Source organism: Anser brachyrhynchus (genome assembly GCF_964034855.1).
Source record: "Anser brachyrhynchus genome assembly, chromosome: W".
NCBI classification, from domain to species: Eukaryota; Metazoa; Chordata; class Aves; order Anseriformes; family Anatidae; genus Anser; species Anser brachyrhynchus.
The window spans coordinates 16,339,119-16,365,182 of NC_137704.1; the positions used below are offsets into that span (position 1 = coordinate 16,339,119).

General features: G+C 45.2%; 2 protein-coding genes across 6 annotated transcripts in view; one reads left to right on the forward strand and one right to left on the reverse strand.

Moving 5' to 3' along the window:
* The window catches only part of LOC308184748 (uncharacterized protein), a 435,815-nt gene that overhangs the window by 381,725 nt on the left and 28,026 nt on the right, over positions 1 to 26,064 (reverse strand). The window lies entirely within an intron of this gene.
* LOC308184762 (vasculin-like) overlaps positions 14 to 26,064 on the forward strand; it is a 463,870-nt gene continuing 437,819 nt past the window's right edge. Inside the window, exons 1-6 of one of the 5 annotated variants that reach the window (XM_080572267.1) lie at positions 18 to 2,346; positions 5,761 to 5,973; positions 7,909 to 8,093; positions 9,674 to 9,814; positions 10,301 to 10,459; positions 22,251 to 24,798. In XM_080572267.1, the coding sequence (XP_080428393.1) occupies positions 7,944 to 8,093; positions 9,674 to 9,814; positions 10,301 to 10,459; positions 22,251 to 22,796 (996 nt within the window). In that variant the 5' untranslated portion in view covers positions 18 to 2,346; positions 5,761 to 5,973; positions 7,909 to 7,943 and the 3' untranslated portion in view covers positions 22,797 to 24,798. Of the gene's footprint in view, positions 2,347 to 2,910; positions 3,049 to 5,760; positions 5,974 to 7,908; positions 8,094 to 9,673; positions 9,815 to 10,300; positions 10,460 to 22,250; positions 24,801 to 26,064 lie in introns of those variants that run through there. The other 4 variants (XM_080572268.1, XM_080572265.1, XM_080572269.1 and 1 more) reach the window with 4 other exon arrangements.

The following is a 26,064-nucleotide window of genomic DNA, read 5'->3' on the forward strand; positions in this document are numbered from 1 at the left end:
GGGGAAAATGCAAATGGGATGATCTTTGCATATCACTTAGCAAGTTTAGATGCTTTATATTGAGTACAACTCAAAACACTAGATGTGAAATGCTGACAGTTATACTTTGCGAAAGTGTGATTGTTCTTCAAGGTTATACCAAAAATGAAATTCTAAAGGCAGTATTATTCGGTTGTCGTGTGTAAATGAACAGGTGAAGCAATCTTCTAAAACTCAATTTATAATCAGCAAATCTGGACCTTTCTTAATTTTTTAGTGGCTTATTCAAAGCTTGTTTATAAGGAATTAATATTGAGGTTCCTTATGATAATTTAACTACTTAAATCTTAAGTTTCTTATGGTTTTCTCTTTTTTTCCTCTCTCTAGGTTTGCAAGGAAATAATTCATTTCCCAGATCTCAGATTGAGAGGGAAATCCGTTTTCATGTGACTTATGTACAGTTTGGAAATGCATGCTTTGTATTTTGAACATATCTAGTGCTTTTGTGAGTTTGAATTTTAAGCACTGGATTTTTGAACAGCACTTGAGCATGACAGGTCTTTATCTCAACCCATGAGTTTTTACCTTCCCCCCTCCCCCCCCCCCTCATGATTAATGAAGAATGAATCTTGATGGAACCAGAGAAGTGCAGTGGTGATGTTACCAGAACTGGCTTTAGCATGCAACAATCCAAAACTACATAGCATCTCTACTGTCCAGAAGGACCATTATGATGGAGGGAGCCTAAAATCAATCCCACTGTGGGTCCGTGGGGCGTGTAAGCGAATGGCTGGCTTAAATTGCAACAGAAGGGTAGCCAGAACTTACAAAAGTTTTCTAAGGATTCTTTGGGGGTAGCAGCTCATTACTGAGGTCTAGATTAAGACAGAATGCAAATGTGTTTTTATTTTTTTTAATTTTTATTTATTTATTTATTTATTTATTTTATCCTAGTCTTGCTGCTATCAGAATAGAGTGTTTTGCCTTTTCTGTCTCAACTCAGAATGTGTAAGAATAGCAACTGGTATATTGTGGATCATGATTTGTTATGTGTTTACAAGTATTATGTGAATAAGCCATTACTGCTGTCTTTTAGGGGGTAGACTGAGGAGTGGGAGGGGGAGGGTTTTTCTCAGGAGTAAGCTTCAGGCAGCAAAATCAATACTTTTGTGTAGTGAAGCTAATACTCCCAAGAACTGCTAAACTTATTTTGCTCACGTAGTACATTTTTCACATAGCTACAAAAGCAAAAATGCCCAGCTATTATGGCACTGGGGAATGTTTGATTTCTTGCACATGTGCAATACAGTGGGCTCAGTGCACAGTAAGTCTGGTGCTGGAGGGAAGGGGAAACTTTTTGCTGTTGTTGGGAGATGTGTGGCACGTAGAACAGTAAGACAGCATTATTTTTGCAGAAAGAAAAGTTATTCTTGAATTTTTAAGGTGTAGTAGCGAAAGAAATGCTATAGTGTTAAAATAGTAAAGGCAGATAGACATAATAGGGAAGACAGCTTCTGTAAGATGTGATACTTTTTGATTTAATCCCCTTAGGTATGAGTTCTAGTGAGGATGTATTTTGATTTGAGTGCTATTCTCAGCATAAGGTTTTAACTTATGCAGTATTTCCTACTGGTATATTAAAGATTTACTTTAAAATGTCTATAATCCCTACTTATAAGCTGATAATTTGAAGTATATTTGTGAATCTATACTTTTGACTGTTTTGTTTGTATTTCATAACTAGTTGTGTTTGCCTTATTAAAATTTAATTACAAGGCTAATATAATAAACTGGATCTTTTGGGTACTGCTGCATGTGATCAAAGCAACTCCTTGTTTTCTGTGCAATGCATGTGTGGTCTCTGACAACCCAAACTAAGATCCCAGATTTTGAAATATCCTGCCTTCCAAATTATGTTCTCGTGTCCTTTCTTACCTTTTTTTTCCCCCTCTGCTGCAACACGTGACACTTGTCTTCATTCTGCTGCCAAACCAGAATAAACACTTGATTTTTTTACCCTGTGTCGCAAGCATGGTCCTCAACACTGTTTCGGTGTCCTGGAGTGGAAGATACAGCTTCCACTTCTGCTGGCATGAAAGGTGATGAACATGTGCATACCTGAGAGTTACTGTATTGTCTGCCAAAGTCCTTTTAAAAATGGTTTGAATATACCACGAGTAATGCATGTTACAGTTTTGTTATTAATCAGATATCTCGGGTCTACTACTTTTGCTCCTTTACAGTCATCACTGAACTTTGAGAGACATTCTGAAAACTTTTTGTGGGCAGAGAATCGTTATGAAGTAAATCGCAGAAGACGCAACTCCTCAGATGGGCTTGATTCTAACGTTGGACGACATTATAGAGGTATAATTTAGCTTTCATGGAATGTTTTTACATCACTGATGTGTAGCACTCTGGCTAGGAAAAAAATATATGATGATAATAGTTGTCCTATGCTAAATGTTGTGTTCTGTAGTAACATTAGAGGTGATGGAAAGATGGATCATCTGGGAGAGAATGTGATGAGTAAGGGTTAGTCAGAGTAATGCGATTCCAGGTGTATTTCTATCTTAACTCGTTCTAATTCTTAATTTTCTAGCTAATGACATATAAATGAGTAGTCAGGAAAAGGGGTTGAGTAGTCTTAATGTTGGACTACAATCCTCTTTCTCTAGAACTGTTTTATGAGATTCTTCCCTACTGCTTATATGAATAAGTCCACTATGCTATCACATCCCAGAGTATGGGGCTGCTTGCTTGACTCCTCTAACAATTTTGCAAAAGTAGACTGTTCTTCCAAAACTGGTTGTTATTACATTTCTTTAAAACTTAAAAATCTAAGGGCATTTTGGAAGAAAAGAGAAGAATGGTTGGCGTTCACAAGGCAGAAATGGTACAGAAAATATAAACTATCGTGGGGGATACCATGGCGGAGGTTCCCGTGCTCATACCAGCACTTCCCACTGTGGAAAAAGCCAAGGCCTGCATGAAAACAATGTACCTGATAATGAAACTGGGAAAAAGGAAGACAAGGAAGTACCTAAACAGTTTGAGGCTGAGGATTTTGTAAGTTAATTGTAATTATAATAAACAAGATTCTATTGTTTCTGCAAGTTCCATTTTGTCCATTACAAGCTACTTCATGAGATTTCACCAGTTACAGGTTATCGTGTAAGGGATCGCCCTTCCCATAGGTAAGGGGGTGTTAGTCATTTGTCCGCTAACTTGTTTCTCTTTTCATCTCCATTTTTATCACTGTATATTTATTACTGTCAATTAAATGTTTAAGTGAAACTACAGTTGGGTTCCAAGTTGATTTTTTATAGTATTTTTGCCACAGTAAACTGCGGCACGTGTAATTGTGTAGAATTCAATACATACCTCACTGGAAATTTGAAGTACTAACAAAGTTATTCTGCCGCTGGTCCTTTGAGGTTTCATGTTTCAACCTACAATTTTAGGATATAAGAGGAAGGATAAACTTCCTCTTTGAAGAACCATACATCACTTTTTTTTTGGTTTGTTTTTGGCTTTCTTCAGATAGTTTATATAATGGTATTGACTGCTGCTTGAGATCACAGAATCACAGAATTGTAGGGGTTGGAAGGGACCTCAAGAGATCATTGGGTCCAACCCCCCTGCCAAAGCAGGTTCCCTAGAGCAGGTTGCCCAGGTAGGCGTCCAGACGTGTCTTGAATATCTCCAGAGAAGGAGACTCCACAACCTCCCTGGGCAGCCTGTTTCAGTGCTCCATCACCCTCACTGTGAATAAGTTCTTTCGCATGTTGGTGTGGAAATTCCTGTGATCCATTTTGTGGCCATTGCCCCTTCTCCTGTCCCCACAAACCACTGAAAAGAGGTTGGCCAAATCCCTTTGTCTCCCACACTTCAGGTATTTATAAACATTAATGAGGTCCCACTCAGTCTTCTTTTCTCAAGGCTGAGCAGACCCAGGTCTCAGTCTTTCCTCATAGGGAAGATACTCCAGGCCCCGTATCATCTTTGTGGCCCTCCGCTGGACTCTTCCCAGGAGATCCCTGTCATTTTTGTAGTGGGGAGCCCAGAATTGGACACAGCACTCCAGGTGAGGCCTGACCAGGGCAGAGTAGAGGGGGAGGATCACCTCCCTTGACCTGCTGGCCGAGCTCCTTTTAATGCACGCCAGGATCCCATTGGCCTTCTTGGCCACCAGGGCACACTGCTGGCTCATGGTCAACCTGTCGTCCACCAGGACCCCCAGGTCCTTCTCCTCAGAGCTCCTCTCCAGCAGGTCATCCCCCAGCCTGTACTGATACATGCGGTTGTTCCTTCCCAGGTGCAGGACTCTACACTTGCTCTTGTTAAACCTCATTTGGTTTCTTCCTGCCCAGCTCTCCAGCCTGTCCAGGTCTCGCTGAATGGCAGCACAGCCTTCTGGCATGTCGGCCACTCCTCCCAGCTTTGTATCATCAGCGTACTTGCTGAGGGCAGACACTATTCCTTTATCAAGGTCGTCGATGAAGTTGTTGAACAAGACCGGACCCAGCACCGACCCCTGGGGAACACCGCTAGTCACAGGGACATCCAGGACCTCTCCAGATGACCATGACTGCTGATAGATGATGGAAAGCGGCCCAGCAGTCACATCTGCCAACTCCCTCAGCACCCTTGGGTGGATCCCATCTGGCCCCATGGACTTGTTGCAGTCCACGTTGTGGTGGTTTTACCGTGCTAGGCAGCTGAACACCACAACCGCTTTCTCACTCCCCCTCCTTAGATGAGGAGGGGAAGAAGTAAAGGGAAGAACAACTCACGGGTTGAGTTAAGGATGATTTAATTAAAGGGAAGAAAAAAAATAATTATTAAGATTATTATTAATTAAACAATTTAACTAAATTAACAATTTAACTAAAGGGGAAAAAAAGGAAAGGGGAAGAGGGAGGGGGAAAGGAAAAAACAAAACAAGTAAAGGCTATGTGGAAGTGCAGAGGAAAGAAATTACTCTCTACTTCCCACAAATGAGCGATGCTTGACTACGTCCTTGAAGCAGGGCCTCAACGCACGTAGCCGGTGTTCGGGAAGAGGACAGACGTTTTCACAACGAGAGCCCACCCCTCCCCTCTTCCTCCTTTTTCCACCTTTTATTGCTGAGTGTGACATCATATGGTATGGAATATCCCTTTGGTTGGTTTAGGTCAGCTGCCCTGGTGATGTTTCTTTTCTCACATCTTTGCCCACCCCTAGGGGGGTTAGAGAGAGTCCTGATGCTGTGCCAGCACTGCTCAGCAGCAGACACAGCACTGGTGTGATACCAGTGCTGTTCTAGCTCCAAGTGCAGAGCACAGCACTGTATGGGCTGCTGCAGGGAAAGTTAACATCCCAGCCTGACTCAGTACACACGTGGAGCAGCAGGTCTCTGTTTCCACCTGAACTGTGGGGGGTTTCTTCTGCTCCCTGTCCCAGACTTCCAGGTCAGGAGGCTGAGTACTCGGAGGATAACTGGTCTGGCTAGTAAAGGCAGATGTAAAGAAGGCATTAGGAACCTCAGCCTTTACGTTATCCTCGGTAGTCATGTTCCCCCTGTGTCCAGTAAAAGATGGAGATTCTCCTTGGTCCTCCTCTTGCCTTTAATATATTTGTAAAAACATTTTATGTTTTCCTTAACCAGGTGCCAGGTTGAGCTCATGCTGGGCTTTAGCTTTTCAGATTTTCTCTCTGCATATGCTGGCAACTTCCTTGTACTCTCCCCGAGCTGCCTGTCTCTTCTTTCACCGGACGTAACCTCTCTTTTTCTCCCAGATACTCAGCAGAAGTTCCCTCTTCAGCCTTGCTGGTCTTCCCCACCGGCTCATCTTACAGCACACGGGAACAGCCTGCTCCTGCACCTTTAAGACTTCCTTCTTGAGGAGCGTCCAGCCTTCCTGGACCCCTCTGCCCTTCAGGACTGACTCCCAAGGGACCCTCCCTACCAGTGTCCTGAACAGTTCAAAGTCTGCCCTCTGGAAGTCCAAGGTAGCAGTTTTACTGCCTTGACCCCCCCTCCTGACTTCACCAAGAATAGAGAACTCTACCATTTCGTGATCACTCTGCCTAAGAGAACTCCCGACCACCACATTTCCTACCAGTCCTTCTCTGTTCATGACCAGCAGGTCTAGCAGGGGACCCCCCAGTAGGCTCACTAACCAGCTGAGTCAGGAAGCTGTCTTCCATGCACTCCAGAAACCTCCTTGATGGTTTCCTCTGGGCTGTGTTGTATTTCCAGCATATGTCCAGGAAGTTAAAGTCCCCTGTGAGAGCGAGTGCTGGTGATTTCATGACTTCCACCAGCTGCTTGTAGAGTGCCTCAGAATTTACTCAGAATGAGGGCCAATTTAAATAACATGAAAGCTACTATTTAAACTGTTACTAGTACTGAGATCTGAATCTTGTTGCTCATTTTAAGCGGTACTTTAATTTGCTGACTCTTATTCTCATACTTCCCCAGCACATCTTGTGCTGTTAGGTATTTATTTAGAAGGGGGTGGCCTACGTCTAGTTTTACAAAATCGCTAAGAACTTTTGCAGTAGTCTAAAAAATTGGAATACTTTCCATTCTTGTGTATTTAGTAGCTTTAATGTGAAAGTCAAGAAATATTTAACTTTCAATAAAAGTGTAACAATAGCTAATTTTATTTCTATAGCAACTTGAGTGTTTTATCACGTTTGAAGCACTCTGGCTGCTGCATGATGTGGCTCAGGTTGATCTGATTCTTGATTCCAGGCTTTTTAGGTATTGCTTCACAAGCAAAGGAAAGAACAGTTCTGTTAGTTAAATAGGTTCTGTAAACTACAGTACAGTGGCTTGTTACAGCTTACAGTGTGATATCTTTATTATAGCTTGGCTCTTGCAAATCTCATTTTGTAGTTGAAAAACTGAAATTAAGGCTCTTTATTCCCTATCAAAGGAAATGCAATGTTCAAGAATGTTGCCATTCCCTTTAAATGCTTGTTTTTAAAAAAAGGATACTTTTAGATTACATTTTATCTTGTGTACCTGGGATGAGAGCATGCTTGTATTATGAAAATTCATTTCATAACTTTGTACTTATTTGTCATTTAACTTTATCACAAGTGTAACATTTACCTGCTAAACAAAACTAAAGCAATTTATGCTTTTAAGATAGTTTTCTTTTTTAAATGTAGGATATGGTGACTCTGACCATGAATTAGAAACACTTGCAGGGAGAGAAGATAATCTTGGAAAAGGTTGTTGATGCAAGATTGGAGTGCATGTGCAAAAACAGTTTTTCCCACTTTTTGGAAATTTTAAACTATTTTTAATAGCTGCTCTTGAAAACTGTCAAATGTCAGTTATTTAGTGAGTATGACAGCTGGCTGTATGTTTCTAATTAGTGCTGTCTTGAACCTGGAAAAGGTGTAGGGTTCAGATGTTCTGTTATAGACATCTTAGGCATGGAGATAGAAAATGGTCATTGCCATGATCTGGAATAGTATGCATCACTTCTGATAAGAAGTGATGTTTATAAAGAACTTTATGGAACATTGACTCTAAAGTGAGCTGTTAATTATTATGAGTAATAATTCTTTAGTAACCTTTAAAGGAAATATGAAAGCCGTAATATCTTTTGAAGATAACCATTAACAACTAATAGCATTTGGTGTTTAGGTTTGCAAACAAGAGCTGTATAGCTAGTTCTTTGACTAAAGAATATCTTTCTGAAAGTAAAATTCCTGCAGTGCCAAGTAAAATATTTTACAAACAATGGTTGTAGAAAGTGGACCAGAACCTTTTTTTATCCAGTTTTGAACAGTGTGTTATTTGTGAAACCTAACTCTGGACTAAGTTTTTGCTTTATGCCTGTTTGTTCTGGACCATATGGCTGTCCAGTAACCTATGAAGTAGAAACTTAAGACTATATACATATGCACACGTTTTTCTTTTTCCAGAGTATCCTTTGAATCCTAAATCTAGATCTCCAAGAATGCTGGTCATTAAAAAGGGCAGTACAAAAGAACTGCAAATATCTGGATTCCCTCTAGTAGGAAGTCTTCATTCACAGCCAGTAAAAAATGGAACTGGCACAAGTGTTTATAAAGGAGTAGTCCCTAAACCTGCCACTCCACCCGCAAAGGTGAGTTTTGGATACCGGTGGCATGAATAACAAGCCGGGGTGGGAGTGGGGGGAGCTCTAATTCTGAATGTGCTCATTTCACCCCTGAGAATTCTGTTCCTAGAGTATGCTTTCAAGTCTTGCATACCTCAAGTGCCACACGCCCCAAAGTTCACTGGAAACACTTTCTCATTTTTCTTTTTAAATTATACTATAACTGAAACTTCCTTTATTTCTTATTTACCTTTTTTTTGAGAAGTGCAAGAAGCATCCAAGTGAGAGTGAAAAGGATGTTTTTAATTTACGGAATAGTAATGCTTTTTCTGTATATGTTTTTAACAGAAAAAGAGATACCAAGTTGAGAGCTATAGTTGGCATAACAACACCTTCAGAATTTATTCCAATTATTGATATAGACGATGTTGCAACCTCTTAGTGCCATTTTGGTCCTTCTCCATATGCAACTTTCCATGTTCATCTTTTGATTTTTGTTTCAGGAATTTTTCATGTGCTCCTAAGAGCACCTGATAGAGCTGTTTATAACTCTAGAACTTAAAGTATTGAAAACATTATCATAGAATCCTAGAATACACTGAGTTGGAAGGGACCCACAAGGATCATAGAGTCCAACTCCTGGCTCCATACAGTACCACCCCAGAATGAAACCGTATGTCTGAGAGCATTGTCCAAATGCTTCTTGAACTTGGCAGGCTTGGTTCCCCTCTAGACCCTTCACCATCTTTGTAGCCCTCCTTTGGACATTCACTTATAGTTTTATGTCTGTCTTATATTGTGGTGCCCGAAACTGCACATAGTACTCGAGGTGAGGCTGCACCAGTGCAGAGTAGAGCGGGACAGTTACTTCTCTGGACTGGCTAGCAATGTTGTGCTTGAACTCCAGGGTACAGTTGGCCCTTCTGGCTGCCAGGGCACACTGTTGACTCATTCACTTGCCATTGACCAAACCCCCCACTTTTCTTTCTGTGGGGCTGCTCTCCAGCTTTTTATCCCCTAGTCTGTCCACATATCCAGGGCTGCCCTATCCCAGGTGCGGAATCTGACACTTGCTCTTTTTAAAATTCTATTGGTTGGTGATTGCCCAGCCATCTAATTTGTCAAGATCTCTCTGCAAGGCCTCTCTACCCTTGAGGGAGTCAACAGCTCCTCCCAATTTAGTGTTGTCTGCAAACTTGTATAGTATGCATTGGAGTCCTATGTCCATGTTATTTATGAAAACATTAAAGAGAACTGGCCCCAAAATGGAACTCTGGGGGAACCCCACCAGTGACTGGCTGCCAGCCTGATCTAATCCCATTTACTATATAACCCTTTTATAATTATTTTCAGCTGTTAAAGACTCATATTTTAGTTCTTAATACATGACATATGATGATCTTAATCGTTCTTAAATTTAGCTCTTTATATAAAAAGTGTAAGCTATTTATGAAAGGATTAATTGCTCATAAACAGTTGGTCCTACAGAAAACAGGTGTTTGGACTAAATTATGGTTGTTGTTATGATTTGCTTTTCCTTAATCAGTTTTCTAAAGATGCCTGAAAATAATTCTATTGTAGTTGATGATTCTTTAATTTTTGTTTAGACTACGCCGTGGAAAAGCCAAGCAAAAGAAAATAAAACTGGGATTCCATTTCCTCATGAATCTGCATATGGTATTGGCAATTTCAGTCCTTTCAAATCAAACACCAAGGCATTTCCTGTACCACAGAATTCAGTGAAAGAGGTAAAATAATGCTTGTAGTTCTAATCAAATATATCAATTTTTTGATTTGTTTGGTTAGATAAGTAAATCAATAAAACTTATGGAGAATTGTATTTAATAAGTTTGTTTTCTAGAAGTTAATGTGAGAGAGGGTAATGTGAAAGGTACCTCACTGCCTTTAAGTACTACTGCATAATTTGCTTTGTAGGCTTGATTTAGAGTAAAAAATGGTGCACTAGTATGTATAACTTGGTAGGTTTAAAATTTAAAAACTGCTAATATACTTCAGAAGGTCAACTGTTTTTTTAGCAGTGCTCCATAAACCTGCATCTCTATTTACATGCAAGAACCATATATACTGGAATATGGATATCTTTCCTCTGCTTTTGACTGCGGATATACATGCAACCCAAAACTACAGGTTCCTGAAAGGCCTTTTGTCTTTCATTTAGAAGAATTTCAACAAATGTGTTTCTAAGTCTTTTTTTCCCTCACCCCCTACATTAGTGTCATCAGTCAAATTCTTCATCCCCTGTTGACAAAGTTGGTCAGCCTCATTTAACAAAGTTGACAAGAATGCGGACTGATAAGAAGAGTGAATTTTTGAAAGCATTGAAACAGAGAGTGGAAGAACACGAAGATGAAAATCATGCTGGGCAAGAGAAGGTAATGGTCTTCATATGTGTTGTAGATCCAGCAGTTGAATCTATGTTGGTTGAGCCTTTGTAAGAGCATATTTAAGAAGGGGAAAAAAACTGCTGTGCAACAGCTGCTGGGAGAGAGAGGAGTGAGGTTTCAGGCTGAATGTAACCTATGTTTTATTTGGCTATAACCAGACTGTTAAGACATGGTCTTGCATCTCTAAATGTAGGAAAGGAATTACCTTTTGAACTGTAAAAAGTTGCTCCAAGTACTACTTTCTCCAGTGCTTCTCAGTAGTTTCTTTTTCTTTCTGCAGAATGTGTTCATATACGTTAATAACTCAGGCAAATCTTGTATTCAGCAAGAGTAAAAAGAATGAAGAAGCTTAGTACGATAAACTAATCTTTCTGGAGGGCAGTGTTTTGCAACTTGTCTGTTATCCTTTATTGTGGTTTAACCTGGCCGGCAGCTAAGCACCACACAGCTGTTCGCTCACCCTCCCCCCTCCCTCTCTGGGATGGGGGAAGAGAATCAGGAAAATGAAGCCTGTGGGTTGAGATAGAGACAGTTGATTAGGGCAGAAAAGAAAAGAATAACGATAATAGTACTACTACTACTAATGTGTACAAAGCAAGTGATGCACAATGCAATTGCTCACCACCTGCTGACCGATGCCCAGCCTATCCCTGAGAAGCCGGCCCCCCCACCCCGGCTAGCCACCCCTGTATATTGTTTAGCATGACGTCAGATGGTATGGAATACCCCTTTGGCCAGTTTGGGTCAGCTGTCCTGGGTCTGTCCCCTCCCAGCTCCTGCTGCACCCCTAGCCTGCTCGCTGGCAGGACAGAGCGAGAAGCCGAAAAGTCCTTGGCTTGGTGTAAGCACTGCTCTGCAACAATTAAAACATCAGCATGTTATCAGCGCTCTTCTCATCCTAATCCAAAACACAGCACCCTACCAGCTACTAGGAGGAAAATTAACTGTGTCCTAGCTGAAACCAGGACAATATCCACCCCTTATTCCATACCATTTATGTCATGCTCAGGTTACACCCTTTCCAATACATTCCAATTAATCACCAATTTCTTCTATGTTATATAGAATGTCCACTGGGTTTGCATAGTCCGTGACTGACTTAGGGCTCCATCTGTCCCAGCAGTCTTTCAGGGCAGAAGAGATGGTGTGTGATGTTGGATCACTGCATGTTGAAGCTTGTTCTCGTTCCATCACATCTCTGTGCTTGTCCATTTCAATCAAAATTCATTATTATCTGTGTGGCTGTTACTGTGATACCATTAATTGGACATTGACATATAGAAATCATGGTAGTGATGACATACAGTATTATATAATAATTAACATACTACAATTCAACTCATGGGCTATTCTCACCCAGTATCAAATCCCCTTGAGGTACACACCGGACCTCCCCATTCTTTTGCATTACCCACCAAGTGCATCCAGGTCCCTGAGCAAAAGCAATTCCACGAATGGGTTTGCCTTTTCCTGAGGCAGGAGTAGCCCAGACTGTTTTACCCAGCATGTTTCTTACGTGCACTACAGGAACTACTACAGGAACTTTATCCCCTTCTACTGTATGTAACAGGTTTGATTGGGCAGGTCCAGCTCGGTTGGCAGATCCCCTAGTATTGACTAACCAGGTGGCCTTTGCCAAATGTGTATCCCAATTTTTGAATGTCCCAGCACCCATTGCTTTCAGTGTAGTCTTCAACAGTCCATTGTATCGTTCAACTTTTCCAGAGGCTGGTGCATGATAGGGGATGTGATACACCCACTCAATACCATGTTCTTTGGCCCAAGTGTCTATAAGGTTGTTTCGGAAATGAGTCCCGTTGTCTGACTCAATTCTCTCTGGGGTGCCATGTCGCCATAGGACTTGCTTTTCAAGGCCCAGGATAGTGTTCCGGGCGGTGGCATGGGGCACAGGATATGTTTCCAGCCATCCGGTGGTTGCTTCCACCATTGTAAGTACGTGGCGCTTGCCGTTGCGGGTTTGAGGGAGTGTGATGTAATCAATCTGCCAGGCCTCTCCATATTTATATTTCAGCCATCCTCCTCCATACCAAAGAGGCTTTGACCGTTTGGCTTGCTTGATTGCAGCACATGTTTCACAGTCATGAATAACCTGTGCTATAGTGTCCATGGTCAGGTCCACCCCTCGATCACGAGCCCATCTGTATGTTGCATTTCTTCCTTGATGACCTGAGGTGTCATAGGCCCATCGGGCTATAAATAATTCACCTTTATGTTGCCAGTCCAGGTTCACCTGAGCCACTTCACTCTTAGCAGCCTGATCCACCTGCTCGTTGTTTTGATGTTCTTCAGTAGCCCGATTCTTGGGCACATGAGAGCATCTACATGGCATACCTTTACAACCAGGTTCTCCACCTGGGCAGCAATATCTTGCCACAATGCAGCAGCCCAGATGGGTTTGCCCCTGCGCTGCCAGTTGTTCTGCTTCCATTGCTGTAACCACCCCCACAGGGCATTTGCTACCATCCATGAATCAGTATAGAGATAGAGAACTGGCCACTTTTCTCGTTCAGCAATATCTAAAGCCAGCTGAATGGCTTTCACTTCTGCAAACTGACTCGATTCACCTTCTCCCTCAGCAGCTTCTGCAACTCGTCGTGTAGGACTCCATACAGCAGCTTTCCATCTCCGATGCTTTCCCACAATACGACAGGACCCGTCAGTGAACAGGGCATATTTCTGCTCATTTTCTGGTAGCTTGTTGTACAGTGGGGCTTCTTCAGCACGAACCACCTCCTCCTCCTGTGATATCCCAAAATATTTGCCTTCTGGCCAGTCCATAATCATTTCCAAGATCCCTGGGCGACTGGGGTTTCCTATTCGAGCCCGCTGAGTAATCAGAGCTGAGTAATACGAGTAAACTACTTACTCCGTGTAGTATCGGCTGAATGATGTGTAGAGGGGACCCTTCCTTTGAACATCCAGCCTAGTACCGGCAGTCGGGGTGCCAGGAGGAGCTGCGCTTCAGTACCGACCACTTCCGAAGCAGATCGAACTCCTTCATATGCTGCCAATATCTCCTTTTCAGTTGGAGTATAGCGGGCTTCAGATCCTCTGTATCCCCGACTCCAAAACCCCAGGGGTCGACCTCGAGTTTCCCCAGGTTCTTTCTGCCAGAGGCTCCAGGTGGGACCATTCTCCCCGGCTGCGGTGTAGAGCACATTCTTTACATCTGGTCCTGTTCGGACTGGCCCGAGGGCTACTGCATGAACTATTTCCTGCTTAATTTGTTCAAAGGCTTGTCGTTGCTCAGGGCCCCATTCAAAAGCATTCTTCTTACGGGTTACTTGGTAGAGCGGGTTTACAATCAGACTGTAATTTGGAATATGCATTCTCCAAAACCCCACGACACCTAGGAAAGTTTGTGTTTCTTTTTTGCTAGTTGGTGGAGACATAGCTGTTATCTTGTTGATCACATCCATTGGGATTTGACGACGTCCATCTTGCCATTTTATTCCTAAAAATTGGATCTCTCCTGCAGGTCCTTTGACTTTATTTTGTTTTATGGCAAAACCGGCCTTCAGAAGGATTTGGACTATTTTCTTCCCTTTCTCGAAAACTTCTTCTGCAGTGTCACCCCACACAATGATGTCATCGATGTACTGCAGGTGTTCAGGAGCTTCCCCCTGCTCCAGCGCAGACTGGATCAGTCCATGGCAAATGGTAGGGCTGTGTTTCCACCCTTGGGGCAGTCAATTACAGGTGTATTGGACACTCCTCCAAGTGAAAGCAAACTGTGGCCTGCACTCTGCGGACAAAGGGATGGAGAAAAATGCATTAGCGATATCAACTGTGGCATACCACTTGGCTGCCTCTGACTCCAGTTTGTACTGGAGTTCTAGCATGTCCGGCACTGCAGCACTCAGTGGTGGCGTGACTTCGTTCAGGCCACGATAGTCCACTGTTAGTCTCCGCTCACCATTAGACTTCCGCACTGGCCATATGGGACTATTAAAAGGTGAATGAGTCTTGCTCATCACTCCTTGGCTCTCCAGTTGACGAATTAGCTTATGGATGGGACTCAGGGAGTCTCGGTTGGTGAGAAATTGCCGTCGGTGCACAGTTGTGGTAGCGACTGGCACCTGCTGTTCTTCAACCCTCAGCAACCCCACAACAGAAGGGTCCTCTGAGAGACCCGGCAAGGTAGACAACTGTTTAATGTCCTCTGTCTCTAAGGCAGCTATGCCAAAATCCCAGCAGAGCCCTGTCCTGGTCCCAGTTAGGACAGAGTTAATTTTTCCTCATAGTAGCTGGTAGGGTGCTATGTTTTGGATTAGGATGAGAAGAGCGCTGATAACATGCTGATGTTTTAATTGTTGCAGAGCAGTGTTTACACCAGGCCAAGGACTTTTCGGCTTCTTGCTCTGTCCTGCCAGCGAGCAGGCTGGGGGTGCAGCAGGAGCTGGGAGGGGACAGACCCAGGACAGCTGACCCAAACTGGCCAAAGGGGTATTCCATCCCATCTGACGTCATGCTAAACAATATATAGGGGTGGCTGGCCGGGGTGGGGGGGCCGGCTGCTCGGGGATAGGCTGGGCATCGGTCAGCGGGTGGTGAGCAATTGCATTGTGCATCACTTGTTTTCTTACACATTATTATTATTAATACTATTATCATTATCACTATTATTATTATTATTATCACTATTATTATTATTGTTATTATTATATTCCTGTCTTAATAAACTGTCTTTATCTCAACTCACAGGCTTCACTTTCCCGTTTCTCTCCCCCATCCCAGAGAGGGAGGGGGGAGGGTGAGCGAACGGCTGTGTGGTGCTTAGCTGCCAGCCGGGTTAAACCACAACAGCCCTTTTGGGTCCTTGAAATATCCTTTTCTAAGACAGTCTATGCCAAGGATGCACGGAGCATCCGGGCCAGTCACAGTGTTTTTGCCACTCATTCCCAGTTAGACTCACTTCAGCCTCCAATACAGTTAACTGCTGGGATCCCCCCGTCACACCATAAATACAGATGGGTTCTGGCCCTTTATAGCCTGATGGCATTACAGTACACTGTGCACCAGTGTCTACTAAAGCCTTATACTTCTGTGGGTCTGACGTGCCAGGCCATCGAATCCACACAGTCCAATAAACTCGATTGTCCCTTTCCTCCCCCTGGCTGGAGGCAGGGCCCCTCTAATCCTGGTCAGAATCTTCATTTCTGTGTCTGGAGGACTGCCCGATGGCAGTTGGAGCAGCAAGTTTCTCATAGAACCCATTTTTCCTGATTGTTTTTCTCTGCAACTCATATACCCGTGCCTCTAGGGTCAAGGTAGATTTTCCATGCCATTTTCTCATGTCCTCTCCATGGTCACGTAGGTAAAACCACAGGGTGGCGCGGGGTGTGTACCCCTTATATCGTCTTCCTTGCACAGAAGGATGCTTACCCCTAATAGCTGAGACACTGGTTTGTACAGGTGGGGAGGAATATAAATTCTCTTTTAGTTAGTGGACCTCCATAAAGTTTCTCCACAGCGAAGACGCCGGCCTGTAGGGAAGAGGAGAGACTTTCTTCGTACTGCCGGAGTTGTTCAGCCAATTCATCCACCATGGGTTCCCCAAGGTCTTTCCAGGCTATTATTGCCAATGAGCTGGCATATGATGATGGTGCACTCCATACAAACTTCCGCCACATGGGTCGTGTACACTTGACTTCATCTGGATCTGTGGATATTTGTCCGTTGTCTAGGTCCTCATAAATCACCTCTCGTATGGCTAATTCCCTCAGATACTGGATTCCCTTCTCCATGGTGGTCCACTTGCCTGGTAGACATACAAGTTCTTCCTTGAAGGGATACCTTTCCTGCACAGCTGACAGGAGACGCCTCCAGAGGCTGCGAGATCGTGCTCCATCTCCAATTGCTTTGTCAATGCCTGCGTCCCTAGCAAGGGATCCCAGCCGCCTGGCTTCCCTGCCCTTTAATTCCAGATAATTGGCTCCGGTGTTCCAGCACCAGAGCAGCCAGATGACAAGCTGGTCACCTATACAATGACCAAAATCTTTTTGCATGTCTCATAGCTCATGCTGGTATAGGGTTAGGGTTGGTTTCTGCTGATTTTTCGACATCCTCATCTTCGTCCTGTTCCTCTGATGGCCCGGCCTAGTCTTCTCCATACCTAGTCTTAGGAGGAGGTTCTCTGCATTCTAAATAATCTGACTCTCTATACCATTTTTTCATCTTGGTTATGGGTGCAACTTACACTTTTACAGTTTGTTTCCCTGCTCAGCGTTGGGGCCCCTCGTAGGGCTTGGAGTGGCTTCTGGATCTGTCTCAGAGGTTGAAGTGGCCGCCGGGTCTGTCACTGGGGTTATATTGGCATTGAGTGCAGCTCGGTAAGCATAGGCCAAGCCCCAGCACGCTGCAGTGATTTGTGTATCTCTGGTATTGCCAGGGTGATGACACCTTTTTCAAGCACTCTACCAGTTTTTTAGGATTTTGTAGTTGTTCAGGGGTGAATGTCCAAAGCATTGGAGGTGCCCACTGCTCTAGATGCCTGCCCATATCCTCCCACACTCCCTGCCACTTATAACTATCCTGCCTCAGGACAGATCTCTGGATGACATTCTTAAGTATTTGTTTAACCTTAGACAAAAATTGGTGGTGGTGTGGCTCTCTATATTAGAGAGTGTTTAGATGTTGAGAAACTTGAGGCTGGGAATGATAAGGTTGAGTCCCTATGGGTTAGGATCAGAGGGAAGGCCAACAAGGCAAGCATCCTGGTGGGGGTCTGTTATAGACCGCTGAACCAGGATGAGGAGATGGATGAGGAGTTCTACAGGCAGCTGGCAGAAGCCGCGAAATCGTCAGCGCTTGTTCTCGTGGGGGACTTCAACTTCCCAGACATATCCTGGAAGCACAACACAGCCCAGAGAAAGCAGTCTAGGAGGTTTCTGGAGAGCGTGGAAGATAGCTTCCTGACGCAGCTGGTTAGAGAGCCTACCAGGGGAGGTGCCCCGCTAGACCTTCTGTTCACGAACAGTGACGGACTGGTGGGAGATGTGGTGGTCGAGAGCTGTCTTGGGCAGAGTGACCACGAAATGGTTCAGTTCTCTATTCTTGGCGAGGCCAGGAAGGGGACCAGTAAAACTGCTGTCTTGGACTTCCGGAGGGCTGACTTTGAGCTGTTCAGGACACTGGTTGGCAGAGTCCCTTGGGAGGCAGTTATGAAGGGCAAAGGAGTCCAGGAAGGCTGGGCGCTCCTCAAGAAGGAAATCTTAACGGCTCAGGAGCGGTCTGTCCCCATGTGCCCAAAGACGAGCTGACGCGGAACTAGACCGGCCTGGCTGAGCAGAGAGTTGTGGCTCGAGCTTAGGAGAAAAAGGAGGGTTTATAATCTTTGGAAAAGAGGGCGGGCTACTCAGGAGGACTATAAGGATGTTGTGAGGCTGTGCAGGGACAAAATTAGAAAGGCCAAAGCTCATCTGGAGCTCAATCTGGCTACTGCCGTTAAAGATAACAGAAAACGTTCTTACAAATACATCAACACAAAAAGGACTAAGGAGAATCTCCATCCTTTACTGGATGCGGGGGGAAACTTAGTTACAAAAGATGAGGAAAAGGCTGAGGTGCTCAATGCTTTCTTTGCCTCAGTCTTTAGCGGCAAGACCGGTTGTTCTCTGGATACCCGGTACCCTGAGCTGGTGGAAGGGGATGGGGAGCAGGATGTGGCCCTCGCTATCCATGAGGAAATGGTTGGCGACCTGCTACGACACTTGGATGTACACAAGTCGATGGGGCCGGATGGGATCCACCCGAGGGTATTGAGCGAACTGGCGGAGGAGCTGGCCAAGCCGCTTTCCATTATTTATCGGCAGTCCTGGCTATCAGGGGAGGTTCCAGTTGACTGGCGGCTAGCAAACGTGACGCCCATCTAAAAGAAGGGCCGGAGGGTAGACCCGGGGAACTATAGGCCTGGTAGTTTGACCTCAGTGCCACGGAAGCTCATGGAGCAGATTATCTTGAGTGTCATCACGCGGCACTTGCAGGGCACCCAGGCGATCAGGCCCAGTCAGCATGGGTTTATGAAAGGTAGATCCTGCTTGACGAACCTGATCTCCTTCTATGACAAAGTGACGTGCTTAGTGGATGAGGGAAAGGCTGTGGATGTGGTCTACCTTGACTTCAGTAAGGCTTTTGACACCGTTCCCCACAACATTCTCCTCAAGAAACTGGCTGCTCGTGGCTTGGACTGGCGGACGCTTTGTTGGGTTAAAAACTGGCTGGATGGCCGGGCCCAAAGAGTTGTGGTGAATGGAGCCAAATCCAGTTGGAGGCCGGTTACTAGTGGAGTCCCCCAGGGCTCAGTGATGGGGCCGGTCCTCTTTAATATCTTTATCGATGACCTGGATGAGGGGATCGAGTGCACCCTCAGTAAGTTTGCAGATGACACCAAGTTAGGTGCGTGTGTCGATCTGCTCGAGGGAAGGAAGGCTCTGCAGGAGGATCTGGATAGGCTGGACCGATGGGCTGAGGTCAACTGCATGAAGTTCAACAAGGCCAAGTGCCGGGTCCTGCACCTGGGGCGTAACAACCCCAAGCAGAGCTACAGGCTGGGAGATGAGTGGTTAGAAAGCTGCCTGGCAGAGAAGGACCTGGGAGTACTGGTTGATAGGCGGCTGAATATGAGCCAGCAGTGTGCTCAGGTGGCCAAGAAGGCCAACAGCATCCTGGCTTGCATAAGAAGCAGTGTGGCCAGCAGGTCTAAGGAGGTGATTGTCCCCCTGTACTCGGCTCTGGTGAGGCCGCACCTTGAGTACCGTGTTCAGTTTTGGGCCCCTCGCTACAAGAAGGACATGGACGTGCTCGAGAGAGTCCAGAGAAGGGCAACGAAGCTGGTGAGGGGTCTGGAGAACAAGTCTTACGAGGAGCGGCTGAGGGAGCTGGGTTTGTTTAGCCTGGAGAAGAGGAGGCTCAGGGGAGACCTCATCGCTCTCTATAGGTACCTTAAAGGAGGCTGTAGAGAGGTGGGGGTTGGTCTATTCTCCCACGTGCCTGGTGACAGGACGAGGGGGAATGGGCTAAAGTTGCGCCAGGGGAGGTTTAGGTTGGATGTTAGGAAGAACTTCTTTACTGAAAGGGTTGTTAGGCATTGGAATGGGCTGCCCAGGGAGGTGGTTGAGTCGCCATCCCTGGAGGTCTTTAAAAGACGTTTAGATGTAGCCCTTAGTGATATGGTTTAGTGGAGGACTTGTTAGTGTTAGGGCAGAGGTTGGACTAGATGATCTTGGAGGTCTCTTCCAACCTAGATGATTCTGTGATTCTGTGAAAATATGAAGTGCATTCAGGAGACATAAGAATCAGAACATGCTGGTCTGAACATCCCAAGGATATTCGAAGTTTTGGAAAGCTACCATAACTCGCCTGGAGGAGAAGAAAGGGAGAGTGAACAAATGGGAAAAAAACTTCTTCCCCTGACCCCTCCATAGATTGGCTCCCTGAAGAAAAAGCATGAAAGGTGTAATTATTAATATTTTCTGAGGTAGGGTTCCCAAAGTATGGAGTTGACGGCAATGCTGAGTACAAACACCAGATTAGTCTCATGGCCGGTAATTTTATCATATCGTAAGCCAGTGTTACACAGTACAGCAAAATAATAACCCTATCCCAACTCCCAGAAGTGATAAGCAACACGACAGGGAACACATACAGTAAGTAAAGTGCTATATAACTCAGTTTGGAAAACAGGCACAGAAGACTTGAGATCACAAAAACCGGCAACTGTTTTTTAGCAACTAGTTGCTAAAAAATTAGCAACTATTAAACTGATGTAATGTTTATAGGAATCTTGTTTTAACACGCTCTAGTCAAATCCATTGTTATCACAACCCTTCATGGCCCACATTGGGCGCCAAAAAGGACTGTTGTGGTTTAACTTGGCCAGCAGCTAAGCACCACATAGCTGTTTGCTCACCCTCCCCCCTCTCTGGAATGGGGGAGAGAACCAGGAAAATGAAGCCTGTGGATTGAGATAGAGACAGTTTAATAGGACAGAAAAGAAACAACAATAATAATAATTATTAATATAAATAATAAAAAATTGTAAAAAATAATTATTATTTTATTAAATAAAAATATTTATTATTTTATACAGGAAATACGAGATTACTGAGATACTCTACATGAGGATTAATAGAACATTTCTGAATGACAATTACAATTAATGCTGCCATGTATTTTCAACCGTACTCATGATAAATTCAAAGTAGCCTGTCTCACTAAAATAATGAGGAGAGAAGCAGTTGCCTTTTATCATTTTTCTATGATTTTTGAACATCCCTAGTCAAACGTGAAAGAATATTTGGGTGGGGGAAAAGCGTTATAATTTGTACACATACTCAAAACACTAACTTGTCCAAATGTAGGTACTTAAAAGTAAGCAAAACTGTTCATGAGAAAGGAAAAAATTCCACAGCTGCTCTGTTGTTACTGCTGCAGGACTGACTAGCAAGGACTGAGTCAATGTTTCAGCACTGATATGACATATATCAGTCTTCCTGAACCTCTAATATCCAGCCCAACTCCCACTTAATATCACTATGAGACACCAAGTTGTTTTAAATGTGTTCTGACACCGTTTCTTTATTTCTCCTTGAAAGCCATGAAAATGGTTATAATTGTATTACAATCGTAATTGTATAATTGTATTACAAGATACAGTGCATATTTTCCTGACTTGACAGAGGAAACAAATAGTGCTGAGAGTCAAAAAACAAGTTACTTGCTAAAAATTCATACAGGATTTCTTTCTCTTCCTGAAGGGCATCAGATTTCCCACTAATCCTTCGATAACTACAGAAGGATTTATCTGTTGGGACCACACCAATTTTCTTTTAAAAGTTTATTTATACTGTCCTAGAAACGGACCAAAGTCCATTGGAATTGCTCAGAGTTCACATAAACAAACGTTGGTCTAGAAACCAACACTTATTACAGCATTTCCAAGATAAGTTTATCTTTTAAAGATATCTGTGAGGTTTAACTGCCGTAGGACACAGCTCAGAAGACTACACAAGTCATCTGTTGAACCGGGAATACATTTCTTATGAGGTTTAAGTAATTAGTCAAACAAACTGTAAGGCAGCATTAAAATAGGCCTTTTGAGTTTAATACTAAGTCCTTAAACTATACAGCCCACATCACATAACACCTTACTAGAAATTCGTAAGAAGTGATCAGCTTCACATCAACATTGCACCATTGCACTGCAGTGCCTTCCTATACACATACCAGTTAGACCTCGCAAGTGCACATTGCGGCCAAGGTGGGCTCTGAAGTACTTAAACTGCTTCACCATGGACATGTTTACTTTCATCCTGAAGGCTTCTATGTATATTGACCAAATATGAATATGAACAGTTCTGTTAAAAAACACAGATGGCAAGCAAGGGCTACAAACACAAAGGCACTAAATGAAACCACTCAAATGCATCACCTAATTAACTATTACAAGATTACTTGATTTTCTCTCTTAAAAAAAAAGCAGACATTTATGTTTGATAGCCTGTCTCCCCCACTAAAAACTAAATAAATCAGTTCTGCAGTATCATGATGCTGTAAATTGTAATTAGACTCTGCAGAATTTATTTAAAAATAAATAAATAAATGTGCAACCAACTGCTAGGAAAGTTGCAAGGTACCTGACAGCTAGCCAAAGCAGATAGCGAGCCGGGGAAGAGCGCTGCCCCTCTGCACAGACTGCTGCACACGCAGTCTGCCCGGCACTCGAGGCAGCAGAGCTAACGAATATAAGTCGCACCAGGACCGAAAGGCTGACGCATCCGGTCCCGGCTCTCACCCACCAGAACAAATTCAAACTTCAAAGGCTGCAGCAGGAACTACACACAAAGCACCTCCACGGCTCGGCGCAGCTGCCGCACAGCAAGGCTCAGCGGGCGACCCGGGCAAGGACACGCCATACCGACACCCGGAGTGGCTGTCACCGGGCCCCACCGTTGACAACTCCGGTCGGTCCGTGAGGTACGCCGGTAGCCAGCCCTCCCTCACACGCACGCACCTCCACACCCGGCAGGGCCCCAGGGAAGGCCTGTCCACCATGTCCCGGCAGGCGCCTGAGCCCGGACGACTGCTCCCGCCACCCCCCTGTCTGCTCCCGGGCCTCCCCATCGCCGCAGAGCAGCGGCACCCCCTCACCTCGAGGCTGGGGACGGCTTCATCCTCCTCTCTGCAGCAGGGTCGGTGGCCACAAGGCTCCCTGCCGGCAGCGGCTCCAGAAGTTCGGCACAGCAGCTGGGGGTTGCTGGCAACCGGGCTGGCAGGACTGGAGCGCGGCCCGGGTAGGCAGTAGAGCAGCAGTGTCTCAGGCAGCTCTAGGGAGGAGGATGAGGACCCAGCATCAAGGAAGAGGGACGCCTCGGATGGACACTCCAGCTCCACACTCCACGCTTTATGCAGCTGCTTTCGTCGCCAGTCAGAGCGCTGCTTCCAAATGCCACTACCCACCTCCTGCAGTAGTCCCCCGCCACTCCTAGCGACTCTCCCCATGCCCGTGCTGCCCTTCAGGCTCCCACAGGCGGTGGCGGCTGCTTCTGCGCTGCTGACCAAGGCTAATCCTGACAACGAAGTGTGATTCGCCGCCGCCATCTTCTCTGGCGGATTACATCGAGTTCCTGAACAGTAGGGAGGAGGGAGCAAACACTCCCATTAGCTGCGCAAATGGTGCTGCCTGCACAAACAGCGTAGGGAGGGGGGGTGGGAGGTGGGCACTGATATGGTGGTGGCGGGCGATGGGGGCTGCTTGTAGGTGTAGTGGGGTGAGGCTGCGTAGTGTTCTGGTGCGTTTGTTCTCATGCAGGTGTCAACGGTTGGAAGGGCTTGGCTCAGTTGGCCATGCTCGAGAAGCACCGGGCGGGGAGGATGTCCCCGTTTCTATGCGGTCTTTCCCACATATAGGAGAGTGGCAGGGGGCTGGCCGGGGATTGCTATCCGCGCGATGCTTGCCGCTGCCCCATGAGGAGAAGCTGAGGTGCTTTCGCTGTGGAGGAGTTCCTCCTGAAACTCCTGGCGGCGCTGCGGCCCGTGTGTCCACTCTGCCCAACACGACGAACCCTCATCAGGCGAAGTTCGCTTCGGTGCCAGCCGGGAAGCAGCTAAGGGACAGGGAAGCAGCTCGCATCGAAATGCCTACGCGGTGCCCCCTGCCCTGCTGCGAGCCCGTCCGAAAATCGATGCTGGGCCCGAGTTTACCTGCTCATTCATCTCCAGGATTAGTGCGAAATTCAGTGTACGTGTTCGCTTGCAACCTTCAAGCATCCTTCTCAAAGATGCTCACTCGGCAGTGTTATAAATGAAGATACAACTCAATCTGAATTTAGTAATATTTATAAAAGGCAAGTAAACAGCGCTGGGTGCGCGGGGAGTCTACGCTCTACCAACACGCACACACACCCGTCGAACTTTCTAAATATATAGAACATCGCTTTTACATATTCATAAGAAACCCGAGTACGCCTATACATATGTACAATCAGAAAAGGTATCAATTGAAACATAAACATGGCAAAGTTTTCCGAATTCTGGCAAGTGTTTAACAAACAATCCTTTAAGTCTATTACTATTAATGTCCATGACTGGGGGAGCATAGTTGGAGTTGGTAATCCTGGTTGAAGTGCTCCCATATCTTCCATGACTTCATTAATTTTTCTCAGATCATATAACAGTCTCCATTTTCCATTCCTTTTCTTGATTACAAACACCGGAGAATTCCAGGGCTAGTCGTGGGAACAATATGTCTCGCTTTAAGTTGTTAAGCAACTTGGCCTTCGGGCCTTATGTATCCTATTCCTCCCGGATCGAAGGGAAACAGATCCGGCTCCTTTTCAGGGCCTATAGGGCCTGGATCAAAAGGAACATTCAGGTCACCAGGGGCGTAACAGCAAAGTCCTGCGATGGCAGTAGCGGCGGGGGGGCCGATGGTGTAGCAGAAGGATCGGTGGATGAGCCCGCAGCTCCCTCACTGTCTGGCAAACCACACGTTTCTGATTGTGGTCCCACACGGCTCTTTAAGGCCTCAGATTGCTCGCCAGGTGCCGAGCAATCCCACCGCAACCTTGTCGTTTTTAGTAGCAGAGTCCCACACCTTGACCTCAGTTTGGTCCCATGTTTCAGGATCATAAACTGTCTGATTGTTAATAAAGAGAATAAGCTGTAAGGTTACCAGGACAGTCTTTGTTTCTAAGGACGTACTGTTATAAATGACTGAGTCCCAAATAGGATTACAATCAAAGTTTACAATTTATTAAACGAATAGAGGCAAGCAAACAGCGCTGGGTGCGCCGGGAGTCTCTGCTCCACCAGGACGCTGTTGTGGTTTAACCCGGCTGGCAGCTAAACACCACACAGCCGTTCGCTCACCCTCCCCCCTCCCTCTCTGGGATGGGGGGAGAGAAACGGGAAAGTGAAGCCTGTGAGTTGAGATAAAGACAGTTTATTAAGACAGGAAAATAATAATAACAATAATAATAATAATAGTGATAATGGTAATAGTATTAACAATAATAATGTGTAAGAAAACAAGTGATGCACAATGCAATTGCTCACCACCCGCTGACCGATGCCCAGCCTATTCCCGAGCAGCCGGCCCCCCCACCCCGGCCAGCCACCCCTATATATTGTTTAGCATGACGTCAGATGGTATGGAATACCCCTTTGGCCAGTTTGGGTCAGCTGTCCTGGGTCTGTCCCCTCCCAGCTCCTGCTGCACCCCCAGCCTGCTCGCTGGCAGGACAGAGCAAGAAGCCGAAAAGTCCTTGGCCTGGTGTAAACACTGCTCTGCAACAATTAAAACATCAGCATGTTATCAGCGCTCTTCTCATCCTAATCCAAAACATAGCACCCTACCAGCTACTATGAGCTACTTAACTCTGTCCTAACTGGAACCAGGACAGATATCCACCCCTTATTCCATACCATTTATGTCATGCTCAGGTTACACTCTGTCCAATACATTCTAATTAATCACCATTTTCATCTATGATATATAGCAATCATGGTAGTGATGACATACATTATTATATAATAATTAACATACTACAATTCAACTCATGGGCTATTCTCACCCAGTATCAAATCCCCTTGAGGTACACACCGGACCTCCCCATTCTTTTGCATTACCCACCAAGTGCATCCAGGTCCCTGAGCAAAAGCAATTCCACGAATGGGTTTGCCTTTTCCTGAGGCAGGAGTAGCCCAGACTGTTTTACCCAGCATGTTTCTTACGTGCACTACAGGAACTTTATCCCCTTCTACAGTGCGTAACAGGTTTGATTGGGCAGGTCCAGCTCGGTTGGCAGATCCCCTGGTATTGACTAACCAGGTGGCCTTTGCCAAATGTGTATCCCAATTTTTGAATGTCCCAGCACCCATTGCTTTCAGTGTAGTCTTCAACAGTCCATTGTATCGTTCAACTTTTCCAGAGGCTGGTGCATGATAGGGGATGTGATACACCCACTCAATACCATGTTCTTTGGCCCAAGTGTCTATAAGGTTGTTTCGGAAATGAGTCCCGTTGTCTGACTCAATTCTCTCTGGGGTGCCATGTCGCCATAAGACTTGCT